The following is a 21,222-nucleotide window of genomic DNA, read 5'->3' on the forward strand; positions in this document are numbered from 1 at the left end:
GGATTTTATTTCTTTACTGGTCGGTTTGAATAACAATTACATCGCCACTGTATACGCTGCAAGTAACAATAGACTATAGATATAGCTGGTGACGTTGCAAATAAGTTTTAACTAACAAAAGAAAAATCTATCTCTCCAAAATGTTGTAATAATGTAACGAAGAAATGGCAGACATTTGTTTACTTCTGTCGTCAAGTTGCCCCAAACTATCTGGTTCAAAAAGTGATCACTGTGCTCTATTACATTGTTATTACAAACGAACGATCACAGGAGATACTCAACGCTGCCCCCTAGTAAACATACAAGAAGTTGCAGTGTAGTCCGCTGTCAACAGAGAATCACTTTTCCAGCAACTTTCCATTTAATCACGTAGTCCTCACCGTGTTCCCATAACTACACTGATACCGCAGAGCAAGCACATAAATGAATTAGGTGGTTGTTCGCAAAACTAGACAGAATCAGAGGTATGATAAATACATTAAATACAAAATATTTTATTTTCCTGTCGACATGAAAAAAGGCTTCAAACATACTACAATCTCTGGACTCTGGTGCATACAAGGTCAGCAGTAATGGCTCACATAGCTACACCAGTATTGAGAATATCTGAAAACTGTGAGAAAAATAACCTACTATGTATATAAACACTCCAAAAAGGGTTGTGCGTTCAGTTCGGCGTTTAGTCAACTTAATGTCTGCAACACCATAATACCTGTGTCAAAACTCATCATCACTAAATATGCTGAAATCCTGTTCATCCTCATTTGTCTTGGGAGGTGTCTGAGACACATGCAAAGACTCCATGTTTAATCCAAGTTCCTCCAGCTCTGCAGATAGTTCATGATTGTCCTCAGTGTATTGAAGAGCACCATTCTCCTCTGGAGTCAGACGATTGTGCTCAGTTGCAGGTAGCAAATTGTCTTCTCTGATGTTTTGTTTCTCTTGACCATCTTCTGTCTCCCCATCCAGACCATCTGAACTATAGCTTGTTGGACTACATTTCAATGGACCATCTTCTGTCTCCCCATCCTGAACATGTGAACTATAGCTAGTTGGACTACATTTCAATGGACCATCTTCTGTCTCCCCATCCAGACCATGCGAACTGTAGCTCATAGGGCTACGTTGTAATGGACCATCTTCTGTCTCCCCATCCTGAAGATAACTTGTTGGGTTAAATCTAAATGGTCTATCTTCTGTCTCCCCATCCGGAACATGTGATCTGTAGCTTGTTGGGGTAAATCTTAATGGTCCATCTTCTGTTTCTCCATCCAGACCATAGGAAGTGTTGTTGGTTGGGCTGCCTTGCAATGGAGTAGAAACTAATAAAGGGTTCACCTTCCCCACTCCCTCAAGGTCTCTATCAAACATAGAGGAAGAGGAATGCCTGTTAACTAATGTATCCTCTGATGTTACTTCTGGACAAAAGTGTTGTCGAAATGTGTCCTTCTTTCTTTGCCCTTTTGCAGAATGCACACAAAAAGTGGAGGCATTTGAGGGACTCTGGATGTCGTGATGCAAAATGTCCAGAAGGTGGCGCATTTTGTCCTAGAAAGAGGGAGTACTGTCAGACTTGTAACTGTTCTTACTGTTCATGTTTACATTGTCAGTTGAAAACTTAATGGTGGGTTTACCTCATCCAGGCGATGCTTGTTCGTATCAATATGACGCTGAAATACCCTTGTCAATACTCTGCAATACGAGAGCATAATTTTGATAGGTGTTAGTCAGTGTTAAGTTCTGATCAAAATTGCATTGCAAAATTGCAACACACATGAAATAAATGCATCATTTTGCATTAAGTCCTGTTTGACATCTCACATATGATTTGTCATGAGGATATATACAAAACTATATATATATACAGTACCAATCAAAAGTTTGGACACACCTTTACATTTTATGAGAAGTGTTTTCTTTACTTTTATTATTTTCTACATTGTAGATTAATACTGAAGAAATTTAAACTACGAACAAACACATATGGAATGATGTACTAAGTACTACTAATCTACCATGAAGAAAATAATAAAAGTTAAGAAAACTTTTTACTGGTACTGTATATACATACACACACACACACACACACACACACACACACACACACACATTACAGAACAGCTGAGTTATATCAACTGCCAACAGATTTCTATGCAATTCTAGTCTTGTGGCAGTTCACATTAGACTAGCATTACCATCCCACGATTGATACTACATTCACTGGTAACAAATAGAGAAAACTGTACTCTTTCGGCTGGCAGTGTCCATGTGTGGCAAGTTACCCTGACTGAGTCCTCAGTTTAATCAACACATTGGCTATCAACCCCCCCCCCAACTATCCAGATGAATGCAGTGTCCTGATATTACACCTGCTCCAACATTTATCTAATATCTTAGCAAACTCTTCAGATGATTTGGTTACTCCTTCACTATTGATTTCCTGTGATTACTCCACGGATTTATAGCCAACCAGTGAAAACCAGGGTAGTACTGTAAGGTGCGATCACACTGAAAAGCAGTGGTGTAGACAGTAGAGGATGATTCTCCGTAGGATGTCCTACAGCTACAACAAAGATGTTGACAACATCACCTAGCAACCAGATGGTTAATAGGTTAGCTTTGCCAGAGCATAATTGGTAAGGAGACCGCGCCGTCCTGTGTGTTTGGCGCCTAAATTAGTCATGCTAGTTTGCTTGGCACCAAAACCTCTCTGCCTTTGCCAGCCGCCTTTTTCAGCTGCACACACAGACAAATCAATTGCTTATTATTTTGGATTAGAATAAACAACAGAGTGAAATCTGAACAAACCTGTCACTGTACAGCCCCAACATCAAGATTTCATTTGTCACATCACTAATGAACTCCAGGTAGAGTAACTCTTCTTCCCTATGGAACATTTAAGTGATGGAGATTATACATTTGTGCAAAAATGGCACTTGTGCAATAATGCAATGTTGAACAAATATCTTTTGGATGAATAAACAAGCAATTGTCTTACTCTGCATTCACCTTCCGCATGATGGGAGACTTGGTCCCATCTGGGGACATTCTGAGTCACCATGTAAGAAAATGATAAGAGGCTGGAGTCAAATTAAGTCCCTGAAGTATACATAGTCTTATACACATACAGTACAAAAGCACATTATTTAGCTGAAGAATATTGGAAGCTGAAAACAAATACCTAGATAAAGAAAGGAAACCGCTGCCTGTCGTCCTGTTCACTTTACTGTGTCTCCCATATTGACTGGTCTCTTCATACCTAGATAAAGAAAGGAAGCCGCTGCCTGTCGTCCTGTTCACTTTACTGTGTTTCTCATATGGACTGGTCTCTTCATCAAGTAGTTCAGACTCAAGGTCAAATGTCTAAAGAAAAGTAAAACAAAGTATTATTTTTCCTGTCTCTTCACAGTTATAATGTATTACATACTATTTTGTTTTTTACAATCAAAGCTGAGAGTATACAATTATACCATCCAATGACATAATTTGGCTTCAATCCTAATTGACAGCATTTTAAATCCTGCCAATTCCAATCACCAACACGGAAGTAAACTAAATAATTTGTGCATGCTGTCTTTAAATCTTCTCTAATCCAGGCATTTACCATAACAACAGTGAAGTCATTAATCTTATAATCATCAATGTGATTACTAGAACTCCAAATTAAACCACAAGCTTTTAATGAATCATTATCCTGTTGCACTATAAAATTCATCCCACTTGCCTGTGGCAGATCCCATTCCGCAGCCGAGTTTTCTCTGGCTCGAGAGCTGAGAAAGAATACAAATAAAATAAAGAGGAGTTTGAGACCAGAATGTTGACAGGTAGGTAGAGACACAGATACACACACACACATTCTTGGCCTGGTTGGTAAAATGGTATTTTTTTTTCTCTCTTTAGTACAAGATCTTCTGGCATGTGCAGAGACTTTGAACGTTAAGATGACCCTTATTTATAATATAAGCAAAGAAAACAATATACTATATTTGCGTCTTAAACACAACAATCACAAAATGTATGTCTTCATCAAGGCAGAATTAGATAATTTTGAATGATGGCTTAATTTACACTGTACCTACCCTCCCTGATTTGATTCCTGCTGCCCCACCCTTGGACTTGTCTTCTCCTCTGCCGGTTTCCTCCTCGGGGGTGTGTAGAAGCGGTACTGGGACAGGTAGGACTTGCTGTCCTTCTTCAGTGTGCGAGGGGTGAAGGGCTTTTCGGGCGTGAAATGCTTGGAGTGTTTGCGCATGAGGTCTCCACTGTACGTCTTCTGGACTGGGTCCTGGAAGGCTCTGAACGCACTTTGGCTGCCGGCGGTGCCACAGGGCCGGAAGGACTGCTGCCTTTGTGGGTTGGGGTCCCTGAAGCTGAATTCTGAAGTGGAGTGATAGCCGTTGTGGGAACTCCCGGCCGCGGCTGCTCTCTGGGACGGATATACAATCTGTCTGATATTGAACGAAGTGTTGAGTCTGGGCGAAGATGTCATAGAGCCTCCCAAGTGCGGATAGCCATCCTCCTCTGCTTGGAGTGAGGTCCTGCTCTGTATTAAGTTTAAAAAAAAAAAAGAAGGGGAATTCAAACACTGGTGTAATGTGTGTGTAGAAACGCACAGAAGATAAACAAAACATTATTATGCCATACATCCTGTAGACCATGCCTTTCTACGAACCAAAAACACTACAACTCTACGTATGAACGGAATGGCAATGTCAAAACAATGTGGATGTAAAATGTGTATCTGCATTTATTTAATAAGTGAGTGCCATGAATGCATTATGTATGATCCCTGTAACATTTTTAACACTGCAGAGGTACTGGATGGGAATCTGGGAAGTCGGGAGATCCCTTACAGCTCTTGATGAGCATGAGTCTCTGGTGTTGTCCAGTCTGCTCCTCAGTGACCTCGAAGATAATGTCCGCTGAGATGCTTCTCTCTTCAACTGCTCTTGACGCTTTTGGTCAGTGTCTGTAATGGTCAAGACAGACAGACACAAATCTGATGTGTGCTGTTCCTCTAAAAACAAATACAGCCGCACACTAATATGCAAACACAAAAAAACTCTTACATTTGACGCTGCATTGCAAACTTTTTGGTGCCGATGTATCCACAGCAGCTGAAAATAAGAAGCACAATATATCAATGACACAATCATACTGATGGTCTGTCTGATCTAGTGTTTTTAAGAACAAATACAGAGTTGGGAATATATCTCATGACAACATGTCTCATCTCAATAAACCTTAATCAAGCATGATAGTACTGACTTCCCAGTTAAATAATTGAGCTGAATATCTCAGTTCCATAGCCTCTTGCTACGTTGATGCTATTTCATCACTGACCATTTTAGTTAGGTTCAGCCTTCATGTTATATGACTTTTCAACAAAGCAAGAGTATGAGAGCTCAAGGGTAGGCTACTCATTTAAACCATTTACTGAGCACGTTTCAGAGAGAGAGATCATTTACACAACCCCTTACCTTTGGCAGTGAACACTTTTCTGTAATGTGCGAACATGTGGTCTTGAATGAGACATTGGTTTGTCAAGTTGCCAGATGCTCCAGGACAGTATGCTTAAGTCAAATAATAATAAAAAAAAATCGTTAAATATCTACTTCAAAAGTCACAGGACATGCTTATCCTTCATCAGTGAGTAAGCTATTGATAACTACCATGTACTAAACTATGAATATGTCAGTAACGTTATAGCTGCCTTATTTACTATCTAAGTTAACATCAACAATTACAAAGACAATTCTACTGTGCAAAATCCAAACATGGGAAGCAAGTATGATCCTCACCGCCTAATTCTCGACAACATCATTACAACATAGGGTGAGTTGCACAGCAACCACTTTATTAGCTTCGTATTCGGATTACAGTATCATAGCTAAGTCATCTCACTCAGTAGCTTTTATGCGTTATGTTGCTCTAACTTGTCATTAAATTAAGGTTCAATGTATTATTCGATGTTAGCTTGGCAACAAGCCACTTAATTCACGGCGATTAAATAGATAACCAAGTCAACGAAGTTGGAAATATGTACAACAGCCAACTATAGGCTACTAGCTATGAATACTAAGACAATTTAGCTTGCTAGGCCAGGTCATTAGCTAGCTATCTGTAGTTAAGTTAGCTATGATAGCTACCAACCAATAATCAACCGAGTGTGTTATCAACCGTTACCTTTTTTTGCATCCATGGTGGCATTATTTTTAAATCCCATACTTGTTGTGATACTATTTTATCCCTTCCATATTAATCTTAGAGTACGGTGACCAGACGTCCCCGGTTACTTAGAGAGAACAAACATTAGCCAGACTATAGGGACATGCCCCGGTCAATCCCTTTTAGGCTTCCTCGTCGCCATGATGGTTGCTAGGCTAGCGTCATGACGTTATACGTATTCGGATTACGTAGTGTTCTGTAAGCAGGTGCTAATGGTGCTGATCCAGCAGGTGCTGGGGACAATAGTCTTAAAAAGCTGAAAAGCCCCTGGTCATATTGGCTTTGATGGAGACAGCAGAATTTGACAACGATATCAATTCATAGAGATAACGTTTTGTGGACACTTGTAACATGGTAAACAAGTGATTCGTATCTCTTTTTAAACACCAAAGCCTATAATAACATTTGTTATAATGTTATGTTTCAGCCTAAACATTTGTGTGTAAATTGTCCTCATCTATTCAAATCTCATCTCAATTTGATATGAACCTCACAAAGTAAAGCATTGATCTTAACAACCTCATCATGTAAGATAAAACGTGCCTCTGTCTGGACCAATATGTTGTATTGTGTGTCAAACATCTAACTTTCAATAGTAACCATGTAAACAGATAAAGAAAGAAGATTCACTTTGAAACATTCCTTAAAGATGATAAGGACACCTTTAAAGCTTTTAGGAATTAACTGATGATTTGTAGTTTGCATATATTGTCTCTTTCCCCATCCTTTTGTTAGCATGATATTTGCCGCTTGGGTAATGATCCAAGGTGTCAGCGAACATGAAGGGTTAAAAAAATAAATGTGGAAAAGAGAGATTGTTGATGAGAATGATGAGAGAAGTAAATGCGCTTTCTGAACATTACATTATTGAGCTAGAACTCAAGTTATAGGCAATGTATTCGTCATTGGTTAAATCAGATTTCGGGAAAATATCCTGACACATGGCCAGAAAGGCATGCGTATCCCGTGTTACATTAGTACATGCATGGGGGCTCAGGGGAAGTCATCAATATTTTAACAAGGCCTGTCACTGGTTGGTTCAAGTATGGCTTGTTGGTTAAAGTGACATCATGCACTTCCTCCACTTCCCCATAACCCAATTCCATTACACCTCAAGGGAGACAGTTTCCATCCAGTGAGTCAGAAATCAGCCACTTAATGTCAAATTATCTTGCTTTGATTTAAAAAAAAAATAATAATCTTTTCAGAATGCATATTCGCTATGTTCCTGACACACCTTTTAACCTTGGAGCAGATTTATTCATTGTTTTGTTTTAAACTTTGTTCTGTTTTTTTTTTTTTTTTAAATAATTTAACAAAGTGCAGTTTGATATAAACCTCACTCCTTGATGCCTTAACAGATGTTCAGTCCTACAGCAGTACTCAGTTTGCAGTGCCGGTTGTCCAGTAAACCTGGAATGGTAGTGAGGTTATAGGGTGACTTGTGTGATCATGCAGTGTGTGAAACTCACTCCATCATAACATGCAAGACATGTAGGTGCTGCAAGCAGCTGTTTAGCGTGGAATGGAAATGATATCAATACAAACACACACACATACACCAAAGGATATTTTGTCAGTTCAGTTCACTATTCAGTTCAGTTCTAATGGTTGTGTCAAAAGGGTGAACACTGCCCGGTCCAGCATGTTGAATGCATTCACTATGTGATTTCCGTGAAAAGTCACAAAAGCAACTTGCTCAACACTAACACGCTGTTACAGAAAAATCAATTACCTCGATATCCTCTGATATATGCCAGTCATATTAATACACATATGGCTATGCTGCACTAAGCCTTTTTCAACTGTGTCCAATTGGGTTACTCAGTTCATGTGCAGTCAGAACAGACCTAAGTTATGTTACAGTCACACAGCTCCTGACACTTGGTAATGGGAGTTAATTAGCTTCTGGGTATGTAAAGTACTGACTCTAGGGGGTAACTGATCAATTCTTTCCCAGTCCACTCGATTTGTCCATCGCATACAAAATGCACTACTATTAGAATTCTTCACCCATTCAAATGAAAACTGTTTAAATATATCACACTCCTGAAATAATTACTCTGTATTCAGTCCAATTAAATGTTAAATGTCCAATTTTGCCATCGTTTTAGCTATTAAGTGACAAGCTGGAAAATGAATAGTCTCCATTTGAGATAAATCATTCATAATTTCAGTATTCCACTGGAATGGTTGGTTAACTGGGGCATACCCGGGAGATCCCCCCCTCTTTGTCATGTAGGGTGAAGGTTGTGTTGAATCCAAACTACGAAGAGGAATACACCTTGTATCAGTAAGTGTTTACAAATAGCCTATGTGTTTCGTCTGTTTCAAACTGCTTTCAAGAATTGGTCATCATGCTACATATAAACTGCATACTTAGGCTAATAATGCAAGCTCACAGAATTCGTCTTGTGTAGCAGTGTCCCTACACAAAGACCGATGCCGTGTGGGGGGTTGGAAGTCTGTCTGACCTTCTCGGGATGACTTGAATCAATTGTTACAGTGGGTTCCTCAAATCTGCTCTCTCTAGGATGCACTTTTAAAAGGGGGAGCCAAGTGACGAAGTGGACTATGTTACAGTCGGGTCGGGTCGGGTGGTACTTAAACTGAGGATCAGCACGATGTACACGCTTTATTCTCGTCACTTTGTCTAAACGCGCTCCTCGCATCCATTATGCCCGGACCTAGCCAAGCGCCTACAGACAATGTGGTTCTCCTTTTACGCGGCTTTATTTTTAACCATTGGTCACAAAATGAAAAAGTGACTGAAAGGCGTTGCTGAATAAGAAAAGTATTTGATTGTTCTTATTATCGCCAATACCCGTTACTTAAAGAGAGATGTCTATCGTCTCTGCTATTTGAAACAATCACGATGAAATTTCCAATAGACAATCCAAGGAAACAAGTAAACTGGGATCCCGAACAAGGTTTGTACATTGTTTTAGTGCGGAAATCTTTAAAAACCCTTGCATTTGAGTTATTGCATGCTCTTTATTTACTTATGTTGCTTTCTGGGGACTAGTGAGTCGGTTTTACAGGTTAAACTGGCAACACACCCTATTACCGTCATCATATCCCCTTTCCTTCATTTTTATATTCTGTTACAAAGGATTCATGTTGGACTTCATTTTGTGACATGCCATTACGATGAAATTAGGTTTTAAAAGGGTGTGAAATGATGTGCAGGCAATTGCGTGTCTTCAGAGAATGAAATTAAAGATTGATGCCGGGAAGTGGTGTGGGGTCTTGGCCACGTTATGGAGCTCAGACTCGGGGTTGTTAAGGTGGTGGCGTGTCATAGCACACCTAACATTCCGTTCCATGCTTTCAAAAGCCTTCGCCATATCGTTCTATCAATTTTGAGATTATTTAGGCACTTGAGAATTCTCCAAGATTTTGCTAAATTGGTTCCCATTATCATCATCATCATCACCACCACTAGCACCATCATCACTGTCACAATCAGCAGATCCACCAATTGCCCTTCCCAATCTCTAATCATTCCAATTATTTAGCTTTATTTACTGATCTTGGAAAGTGATGAGGGTAATGTGTGTCACAGAAATTAACATGACAAGTTGGACCATTGTTATACTCTTACTCTTACTCAAACCTATTCCTATGCTCACAAGAAGTTGTGAGGTTAAACTCAGTTATGAGGTTAAATTGCCTCCCATGAAAGTAGATCGACAAAATCATCATTTTATCATTGACGAAACCTTTTGGTGCTCCTAGCCCTGTGAGTGAGTGAGTGATGTATATTTATGTCTTCCTGGAAATTGGTGGGCAGCAGCTTGGTTTCCCGGACGTCCGTGAGTCATGAAACGGGTGGAGTATTAGTGATTAGTGCAGGACATACAGACCCATCAGTTTTTGTCCTGCCTCTTTGTCTGATCCATTGAACCTCACAACTGTTAAGGACCACTATACAACTTACTTAATTTGCAACACAGCTTGCCATGGCTTGATACATCTTTTTTTCATGGTATATGACTAGAAATAATCAACCACATGTGAGAGACATTCTACAGACCTATATGGTGTCTCATCTCAGGGGGTCTGAAAGACAGTACAGGACATTTGAAGATGTTTACAAAGCCAGTAGGCCAGACAGAACCTCCCTTTAAACCTGTCATGCATAGGAGAGAAAGGGAATTACATCATTTTAGGGCTGTGGCTCCACCCCCTAGTCCCCCACAAAGGCAGGGGTTGGTTTCCTCGTGCAGGGGTGGATGTGTAGGCGTGGGCAATAATAGTGTGCGTTAGAAATTCTGAGTATGGATACATCCTTGACTCTGCCCGTGACCCAGGGCTGGCCTGCACTACACTGTAAATTTTATTATCCAACCCATTAGAAAATCAATGATCCTCTTATGAAACCTCATGGAAAGAGGGGTGGGTAGGAATACTAAAAGATCTATTCGTAGATTTTCTGCATTCATTTAAGTATTGCCCTAACAAGGTGTAAGAAATCTGCCAAGAAATATAGAACAGAATATCAACATGGCCGCTGTCGGCCTCACCTATTTTTATGTTATATATTTAGTACTATATCACAAACATATATATGATGTGTGTGTTTGTATATATATAAATATATATACACACACACACACACACATACATCATATATATGTTTAAGTAATTAATATATATAACATAAAAAAGAGGTAATGCCAACTTCAATATTTAGACTTCATGTTAAGGTAGTAATTAGTATGAATTAATGAATACATTTTTAAAAGGTGAAAGATATTGGTATTGGAGTGCATGTGAACACAACATGTACTTACAGATAAAAACTGTTATAAGTGAATATAAGTAAATAAATGATGAATAATTCTTACCAGTGTCATAATTTAAACCAAGGTAATTCAAATTATAGCTGACATTGAAGAGTCATCATGTGCTGTTGTGAGTGTGCTTATTTCTCAATTGGAATTTTAAAAGTAGATGTTATATGAAAAATGTTCCTTCTCAAATGCTTCCAAAGCTTTTCCACACATGAATAATGCCCTCTTTGGGGTAATTGAATGTACTACTTTAACGGACGTGGCTCAGGAAATGGCCACTGGCAAACACTTCAGGGCCACCATAGAAACAGGGCTGTATTGGCTTTTATCATTTCAAAGAATAAAGTCACCTTCTCTCTCTGCTCATGTGAGAGTACTGCTCTTCTGCTGTAATGTGCTTTCAGAGGTTACATTGCAGTTATTTTCTTAGTGCCTGCTAATTACAATATCCATTCAGTTGTTGCCTGCGGTTATAGCCAGGCAGACATGCCTACTGCATTTTGATTGCCTCTTTCTCGCTCTCTCTCCCTTTCTCTCTCTCTCTCTCTCTCTCTCTCTCACTCTCTCTATTTCTCTCTCTCTCTCTCTCCCCCCTCTTTGCACCTTTGCTCTTTCTGTTATCTTTTTCCTGTAATGATACGCCAAACTGAAGCTACCTTGCCCAGTCTTCATATTTTGTAGCAAACTAAGAAACCCTTCTGATCATTATTTTCCTTACAGTGGCGGTCCAGACTAATATGGTGCCTCCAAAGAAGGAGGATGCTGCCGTGGTCCAATCCTCCCTGGTCCATGCCAGCGTATCAGCCATGCAGAACCCCATGGGCTGTGAGGTCAAGTTTAACGGGCATTGCCCCCTGCCCAGGCTCTCCATCTCCTCGCGCTCCGCCAGCGTCGTGGCCAGTCTGGACGCCAGTATGGACATCTCAGCCCTGCATTCAGTGATGAAGTGGAAGACGGTTGTGGCTGTGTTCGTGGTGGTGGTGTTCTACCTCATCGGTGGAGGCCTAGTGTTCCAGGCTCTAGAGAGGCCCTTTGAGACCAACCAGAAGGACACCATCACGCTGAAGAAGGCCATGTTCCTGCAGAATCATGCATGTGTCTCGCCAGCCGAGCTGGAGGACCTGATCAAGGTAGGCACAGTGTAAGGTGACACTGCTGAGGTAACACATGACAAATATTTTACTAACATTTTAACTTGAGAGACAGGTTAACGTAATTAAAGAACGTGTAGCCTGCCTGTTATTTGCACAGGTTAGTTGTGGAGCTCTAAAGGTTGGACAATATTTCACTACAGCCCAAGGATGTTTCCTTTCTTTGCTATCTTTTTAAAAATATTTGTGGTCATTGACTATATCAGTTCACCTTCACCTTCACCGCATCACTGCACCTCATCATATACATTCTTATCAATCAACTTTTACAGCTCAGACTATCATACAATGATGACAATGTAAACTGAAAGGCCAACTAGTAGGCTTTTACACTTTCAGCCATCTGAGTAGCTAATTAAGACTGGTCCAGCTGTGGCTCTGAGTCATGCACTATCAGTGAGTGACCCCCTGTCTGTAAGCTGTCCATTAGAAGGGACATCCTGCTGTCAGCCTCCTGCGAGAGACTGTGAGCTCTAGCTGATCTGGAAATGTCAGGTGTCAACTCACAAACCGCTCCATCGGAGAGTGCTGCAGGCATAGAGGTGTCACTAATAACTTGTGAGACACAATGACACTTCCCAAATGTAAACACCAACCAGTTGTGTTTTATTGTCTGAGTCCAGTACCAAAAGCAGTGGTCTCTCTGGGAACAAGCTACTGTTTCGCTGAATCTATCAGAGAGGAGCAAATATTGTGTAAATAATTCGAGTCTTGTATTGATTTCCTTTCTGGCACACACCACAACCACACACTCCAAACAATGAGGCGAGGACATGACTGACATGGTGAAGAGAGTCCTTTTTTACATAAACTGCTGAAAAACCTGCTGAAGAAATTAAGAAGGAGAAACCATGTTCAATACTCCCAGTAGACACATTTAAAGTCCCCTGTGTTTACGTTTAAGTATTAATCCTTCACCGCCTTTTTGGTCCTAATGTGCCCTCTTTTAAAGTCGTGTAAGAGCTGAGGGTAATGGTTTCATAATGCTGATTCATAATCAAAACAGAAAATGATGGGCCCCTTTAACATCCTTCAGTGTCAGAAAGCTTTGCCTCTCAGAAAAGTTATTTTTATAAGGGCTGCTGATGATAGGCACTTCTGCCAATGAGAGCCCAGGGATCCATTAAGCTCCGGAACCAGATGGACATGGTCGGTTCCGCTGCACACCCTTTCAGCGACCCTCTGTCATCTTCAAATCCTACTCATGGCAAGATAAGGGTGTCTAGGGCCAACAGCATATAGTGTTTTTGGATGAAATTGTATGCCATATGCATAACCTGGAGCTGTCCAAACGTATTCCTCAGCCTGTCAGCTCAAGTAAATGCAATATGGCGTCCTGAGGGAACTTGTAACTGGTTTGCTTCAGTTGTCATTTGGTTATGTGTGTAATACAAATGTGGTGGAAAATAATGCCTACCCAGCACTTGTCCTTCTCTCCCTCTGGTCTGCAGACAAATCCTAGTTGCCCTCATTACGTCAGCAGCACAAACTGGAGGTTTTTGAGGAAATCAATGGCTTCTACGTCCCTGGGAGGGGTGTTGATGTAAATCCTGCATGATGTGCTTTAGGGTTCCGTGAGGAATCAATTATTCATTGGATGTTCCGCTGGCTGCAAACATGCCTCCGCCTCAAGATAGACTCTGGGTAAAGGATTGAGGTTGGCCATACAGTCTATGAAACACATTGTTCTGCTGAGATCTGAAAAGCTTCCCTCGTTTTGAGAGCTCCCCTCGACTCTGCATATCAATGACTGATATAAGACCCTCTCCAACAGGTCCCATATTCAGTGCATTACAGCTTTGTCACGCTGTCATGTTGGTATCTCTCAGCACTGGGCAGGGGGCCAGCTGAACTCACGCCTGGCACAACAGACTGTTTTTTAGGGGCTGTCCTATCGGAGGCGGCGGTTTTAATGGCTGCGGAGTGTGGGTGACACCAGGGCTGTGCCAGCCCGCTGAGAACACAGCAAGCCGTTGGCTCCGCATGCATGGCTCTGACAGCCAGGGTGACTCAGTGTGGACTGCGCTAATTCAATCATAGTCTGTTGTTTTTTTAAATGTTCCTCTCGGGCCTTCAGGTTGATGATAATCAATCGGTGTGTACAGTGAACTCTGATAGTGGGGAATTGCCACTAGAGGAGCTTGTTGTTCTATTAATATAGCACTTGCAACTCAATATCGATGTTAGGCATGAGTAAGTCACAACACTGTTTTATTCACTAATCGAAAAACATGTCAATTCGATGTGGGAAGTAAAGTGAAATCCATTTTTCGGGGGACAGCCCTTGCCTACATGAAGGATGAGCGCTTTGAGTAGGCCAAACTATAAGTTAACTCCAAGTCCAGTTTCTTTTGTCAAAACCTCCTGAAAGCCCCACACATGTGCCTTTTAGGTTGCTCTTGGAAACTGCTTCATTTCACTACAGCGAAATGTATCTTTTTTTCTTACACATTCAAACCCTAGGTTTCATATTAGTGTACTGAACTGACAAGGTGAACAATAGGTCATTGCCAGTTGGCTAAAGGCTTCAGTCTATTAATTCAATACACACCTGCTTCATCTTGGCTATAAATTGTTCCCTTGTGATACGCTGACTCAACTCAATAACTGCTGTCATGTGTAACACACTATATGGACTGGACAAGGAATTAATCAATGCAGGTCTGTTCAGTCTACAGATAAATATGTCCATACGCTTGTTAATAGCAGTGGAACTAAAAGCATACTTCCAAGAACCGTAGTTCTTTACCAAAGTAGCAAATAACCTGTGAAGATGTAGCAGGGAAACAGTGTCAACAGCAACAATTAATTCACGAGAGGTGTTGAAACCATGTCAACAGCAACATCTAATTTGCGGGAGTGTTTTCTCGTGCGAAAGAGTCAAGCTGTAGTCTCTTTGGTAAACACGAGCTCTCTCCATGCTGCTGTGTGCTGATGTAAACTGTCAAGGTGAGGCACAGGTACAGCCGTCACCACTGCACCTGACCCACGTGCGGGGACAGCATGACGGAGAGCAGCAGCAGGAGGTAGAGGAGGAGGGGTGGAGCAGCACCTGCCGAGGACCTCCCTGTCACCCCGCGCAAGCAGCGACGCTGCCATCAGTGTTGTTGACACACAATTGAGCAATGTGCAGAAATATGCAGCATCTCTGGGGGGAAAAAAACAGGGATATTTGAGACAGCCAAGTGGAACCACCTTTTTTGTTAATAGCAATATAGAGAGAGAAAGGGCTGCTAGCAGTTTTCTCCTTGTCACCTTTTTTTTTGTACTGATGTTTGTGCTTTGAACAGTTTTGTGTTTATAAATTTGTACATCTAATTGATTTAGCATCTCTGTTGGCTTGTGGAAAAACGAACAGTGCTGTAGGATCAGGCGGACGCTGTGGGAGGACATGGTAATCAGTGTGAGCAGATGCTCCACTACTTTATTATGCGGTGCCCCTCCACCCCACTGAGTGTGACTGCTTTATATTTTATAAGTCAGGCAGGGGGCGCTTGACAGCATAGTCAGTTTGTGCTCTCAGATGAGAGGAATTAAAAGGGAGATAAGCGTTGTGTTTTGCTCACTGAAATACCTTGGTAAAGACATTACATTTGAACTGCTCAAATTCTGCCAAATCTATATCTACAGAGTTAGGGAAACTGGGCGGGTTCAGTGTCATTTTCAGTGGCTGTAGGTGCAACATTCATAGCTGATTCATGTTTGTTACAATCTAACCACAAATCATCACTCATTTCTCCTTCACCATATCCTGGACTTAGTCTTGCAATGCTGTCAGCTTAGTATGTAAGTAAATAAAGCAAATCATATGTTTTATTACCTAACGTTACTTAAACTAAAATGGGGAATTTGTGTTGTGCAGCTGTTGGATTTGACACACTTCTCTGCTGTGAGGTGTAGGTGTAGATTTCACTGTTATGCTGGGAATCTGCAGTAACTGTGAAAATGTACAGGCCTTCAGGGTGCAGCTTCTACATCTGATAGCTGAGAGTGGGAGGCTTTGAGCTAAAAATAAAATATGGAAAACGTGCTTTTTGAAAGGTAGGGTTGACACATAGTAGTATGATGTCTAAAGTTGCTGCTGTGTAGCCTATAGCAGAATACTACAACTAAACAGCATACTAAATGCATAGTATCTATACTATATTATATAGTATTCAATTATACTATATCATTTATAGTATAGTGTAGTATTCAATAACAATTCACACGTTCTAATAGAGGTCGCATGTCTCATTCCGGGACTTGAAGGTTAAGCATGTGCACAACTAAATTTAAACCATTTGTGTTTGCTGGTAATTTCTATAATGAATTGTGACTTCACTCAGAGTTTAGAACTTCCGATATTTTCAGCATTAAAGTGAGCCATCCGTAATGCGTAGAAAAATCCTCAGAGTAATGTCAGTAAGAAGCTCCCTCACTAGACTAGGCTTGACCCTTGACCCTGTCATCATGCCACCCATACCACCACAGACGGCTAATATGTTTATTTATTCATATAGTGTTTATTTATTTATGTATTCAGAGGCAGGCAACCAACGGCCTGCTTTTCCTCTTTTTTATAACCTCTCTTGCTCTGTCTCATTCACTCTCTGTCCTTCATGTCCAACAACATGTTTCTTTTATCTGTGCAGGCAGCCATGAATAATGGCATGCACATACTTGATGAAGTGAAGGCAGTGAATTTCACCTAAAGCCCAACCTTTCGTTGTCTCAATCTTAGGAAGATTTTTTTGGTTTGGTCTTTCATCTGACCCTTGTCTCTTCTACTCCTCCCTATTCCTCTCTCACTCTATCCCTTTCTCCCTCTCTCCCTCTCTCCCTCCAGCATGCCATAGAAGCAGTTAGTGCCGGGGTGAGTCCAATCGGAGACACATCCCACAACTCCAGTCATTGGGACCTGGGCAGCTCCTTCTTCTTTGCGGGGACCGTGATCACAACAATAGGTAACCTTTCCTAGATCTCCACGGCCTTTAGTCACTGACTTTGTTTGCAGGATGCACCCACAACGATAATCAATAGTGTTGATCTACCCTTTTACAATGTGTTTACCTGACCGAGAGAATGCACGTCCTCTCAGTCTCTCTAAAGATTGAAAGCAAGACACTGCCATACTCTTGCTGTATACAGTTAAATGGCTCCATCTGCCAGGGCAAATGGAAAGAAGGAGACTGCTCTCGTGGGACTGAACTCTGAAGGAAGAATAGGACTGCCCTGGTTGGCAAATCATGCAGCAAACAGCCCTGCGATAAGGAAACTGCTGTCTCCGACTGTTGTAATATGTAAAAGAAGACTGACTGCGACTTGTTTTTCGCCATTTTAAAATCTGCTACACCTACCCTTACATATTATGTTGGCATGACTCACAACTCAACTGAAACAGTTCTGAGGGAGGAGAAAGCCATGATGTGTCGTCTGGAGAGTATATTTACTACGCTCATTACAAATGTGGCTTTTAGACTGATGGATCAGCAAAAATGCACTTAATTTGTATGTGTGTCATGTATAGTATAATACACTGAGGGAAAAGTGATGTATGGGACCGATTTGCCTGCTCTCTCTGTCCTTCATGTAATCTGAATAAACCATTATTATAGATCAAATCAATCCCTGCTGCATTTGCATACACAACTTGCACATGTATAGATTTCTGCTTGACTTTAAATTGATTTTTTTTTATTTTGCGAAGTTGCTGTCTGACTTGGTGTGATTATAGAATGTGTATGGTGCAGCTCTATACAGAGAAATGTGGCTGTAATCTTCTCACCTACGCCTTGTACATTACCACAGGCTATGGAAACATCGCACCCAGCACTGAAGGTGGCAAGATCTTCTGCATCTGCTATGCCATATTCGGCATCCCCCTCTTTGGGTTTCTCCTCGCTGGAATTGGTGATCAGCTTGGAACAATTTTTGTGAAATGCATCTTGAGGGTGGAAAGAATGTTTAGGGTAAGCTTAAGAAACTGACCTACACCAACATATTATTATTGAAAGTGTTTTATGTCATCGCATCAAAATGTTTGTGATTACTCATCAATGTTGTGTGTTTGTTAGCCGGTAGAGATTCACTTCTACTAGTGAAAGCTTTTGGTCTGTAATGGGCTCACTGAAAGTGAAGAGCAAGGTGCCCTTGATATGCTCTGCTTGTTAGCTGTAGATCACAGCTTCAACTTGTTAATTTGATGTGAGTTAGTAATTGTGGTTGTCTTTGATTTCCATGTTAAGTGCTGAGACCATGTAATCTCATGTTTCAGTGTGTTCTTTGAACGTGATGAACAGAATAAGACCTTATTGAATCATTTCATTGCAATAGTCATGAGAGTAATACAAGTAAAATCAATCTTATTCCTGAAATTATTGTCATAATATTCTGTCCATACAAATTATAATAGATTATTTATTTATGTATTCATTCATTTATTTATGTTTTTATTATTAAGCCAATACATGCATGTTGTTGACTCTGCAGCAGAGACACAGGCACATCAGCCAGACAAAGATCAGAGTGACCTCCACCATACTCTTCATCCTGGCGGGTTGCTTAGTCTTCGTCACTCTCCCGGCTGTCATCTTCAAAAACATTGAGTGCTGGACTGCACTGGAATCCATTTACTTTGTGGTCATCACCCTCACGACTGTCGGGATAGGGGATTATGTGGCAGGTAAATGCTGATACTCCAACCATCTTTTCTATCATATTAATGATACAATGCCTGCTCTTGCTCAGTTGTCCTCATACTGTAACTGTTGGTGATTGTAGATAGTTACCTAGGGGAATGTTTATTCTTAACCAGTTATATTGTTTTTCTACTTTTAGCTAATCACAAAACCGTTTTCAGTATTATTTTCTGTGAAAGGTGTGCTTCATGTGCTTCTCCAACCAACAGACAATGCAGGCAGTGAGAAACGAGATTAGCTCAAATTAGATTTGTGTGTGGAGTCCACATTAATTCAGAGCAGAGCCAGTTTACCATTAATGCTAAATGGTATTGATTTTTTTATTCCACTGTCTCAGGCAATCAGCAGATAGAGAGGAGCGTTCAGGAGCGTGCCTATTTTTAGCACCGCCATCTTAAAGGAGCTGTCCTCATTCCCAGCTGAATTCCTCCCTGATCATTAAATCATTTGTCTGCAGGTGGTGACCGCGACATCCGGTATGGGCAGTGGTACAAGCCACTGGTGTGGTTTTGGATCTTAGTGGGGCTGGCCTACTTCGCAGCAGTGCTGAGCATGATTGGAGACTGGCTGCGAGTTCTTTCCAAGAAGACAAAGGAAGAGGTGCGGCTTTCAAACTATGATTACATTACTTTGTAATTACATTATGCCACTGGGGAAAGGTCCCGCTGACCTATGTCTTGTCTGTCAATGTCTCATGCGTAAACCTTAAGCAGGCATGGAAGTCATAACTCAGAGCTCTGTGGGAGGTCTGCGGTCTGTGTTTAGCTTTAAATAAACAGGGTAAAGAGATAGATTGTATGACATATTAAGTTTGGCAGAGAAAGTCAGAGCCAGTGAAAGTGCGTTTTAATAATGGCTCGTAAGATTTACAGACACGGTTGGGTTATTGTTACATCCCCCTGTCTCAATCAGGTTGGGGAGTTCAAGGCCCATGCTGCCGAGTGGAAGGCCAACGTGCGGGCGGAGTTCCGCGAGACGCGCCGGCGCCTGAGTGTGGAGGTCCACGACAAGCTGCAGCGCGCCGCCACCATCCGCAGCATGGAACGCCGGCGCTTGGGCTTGGACCAGCGCGCCCTCTCGCTGGACATGCTTTCGCCCGAAAAGCGTGCCGTCTTCTCCAGCCTGGGAACAGGTGGCTTCAACACAGCCTCGCAGGAGAGCATCGACTCCAAGCTCAACAGCCTGCAGGGGCTGAAGGCAGCGGGCGTGTACCACGTGGCATCCGGCGCCCCGCAGGCCTCGTCCGAGGACAACCTCTTCAACCGCTTCGGCTCGCTCACCAAGCTGGCAAAGCGCGGCAGGAACCGTGAGCTGCGGAGCTGCAACATACCGGAGGAGGTGCGGCGCGCCTGCGAGAGGCTCAGCACCAGCAGCACCACGCTGGGGGAGAATGAAGTGGATGAACAGGAGGAGGAGATGCTGGCAGAGGTGGAAGCAGATAGGATGGAGGTGGAGGCAGAGGAGATGGAGGTAGCGGCCGAGGAAGTGGAGGTGGAGGCTGATGAGGTGGAGGTGGAGGCCGATGAGGGAGTGGCGGAGGAGGAGACAGCAGAGATGGAGGGCAACACAAGCCTGAATGACCTTCCCCTGTATGACGACGGGCCTAAGGTGCAGAACGGTTTTGTGCCTTCTCAGGCCAAAGAGAGGGAGCTGGACAAAATACTGGAGGGGAAAGAACATCAGCCATAGGCATGTCTGAGAGATGAAACTGTGAAGGGGTTTCCGGCAGTGGAGATCCAACATGTCTCAAAATGTGCCTTTCTGTTTTGTACAGCATTACTTTGGACGTACATTGACTGGACAACTGTGAACTGTGAATTAGGTCAGTCGCACCCACATCTCTCTGTTTCAATTGCTGCACAATTGAAAAGGTCACCAGACACTTTGCAGCGAAAACTTTCTTACTCTCCTTTTAAGGACAACTTTAGAGAGACTTGTGGTTCTCCTGAGAATGACCTGGCATCATATCATCAATAACCGACAAGCCTTTACAATACATACAAAGCTATGGAAGATGACTGCTTGTGCTTTTACTGTATGGCATACATGCTGCATGAGCAAGTCATCAATAGTGAATTTAATATCTGTGAATGCAACATCTGGTATTCAGTCAGTAAATGCAATGTGTTTTAATGTACTCGTAATGCATTTGATCACAGTATCTTAGATTTATACAACTCTTGATTGGAAACCAAGCCATTTAGAAGGTGTCCAGACAATATCTGATGGAGGAACTGATGGAGGATGGAATTTCACCCTTCAAAGCTTTTGGGAGCTGGAATCTTCAGTTATCAATGAGAGAGCCTCATCACACTCAATTATGTCCAAGTTTGAGGATATCAGATGTAGGGAGGTCTTTCTATGTTG

At 41.8% G+C, this 21,222-nt stretch overlaps 1 protein-coding gene across 1 annotated transcript; it reads left to right on the plus strand.

Annotated features, from left to right (window-relative positions):
* Positions 1-9,103: 9,103 nt before the first annotated feature.
* On the plus strand, positions 9,104-20,544 carry kcnk10b (potassium channel, subfamily K, member 10b; the record flags this gene model as incomplete). The annotated part of the gene is made up of 7 exons (XM_080850495.1): positions 9,104-9,158; positions 11,745-12,154; positions 17,004-17,121; positions 17,966-18,126; positions 18,647-18,839; positions 19,313-19,455; positions 19,768-20,544. The coding sequence occupies 7 exons, from the start codon at positions 9,104-9,106 to the stop codon at positions 20,542-20,544; spliced, it is 1,857 nt and encodes a 618-aa protein (XP_080706621.1).
* Positions 20,545-21,222: the final 678 nt, after the last annotated feature.

Source organism: Sprattus sprattus (genome assembly GCF_963457725.1).
Source record: "Sprattus sprattus genome assembly, chromosome: 13".
Taxonomy (NCBI): Eukaryota; Metazoa; Chordata; class Actinopteri; order Clupeiformes; family Clupeidae; genus Sprattus; species Sprattus sprattus.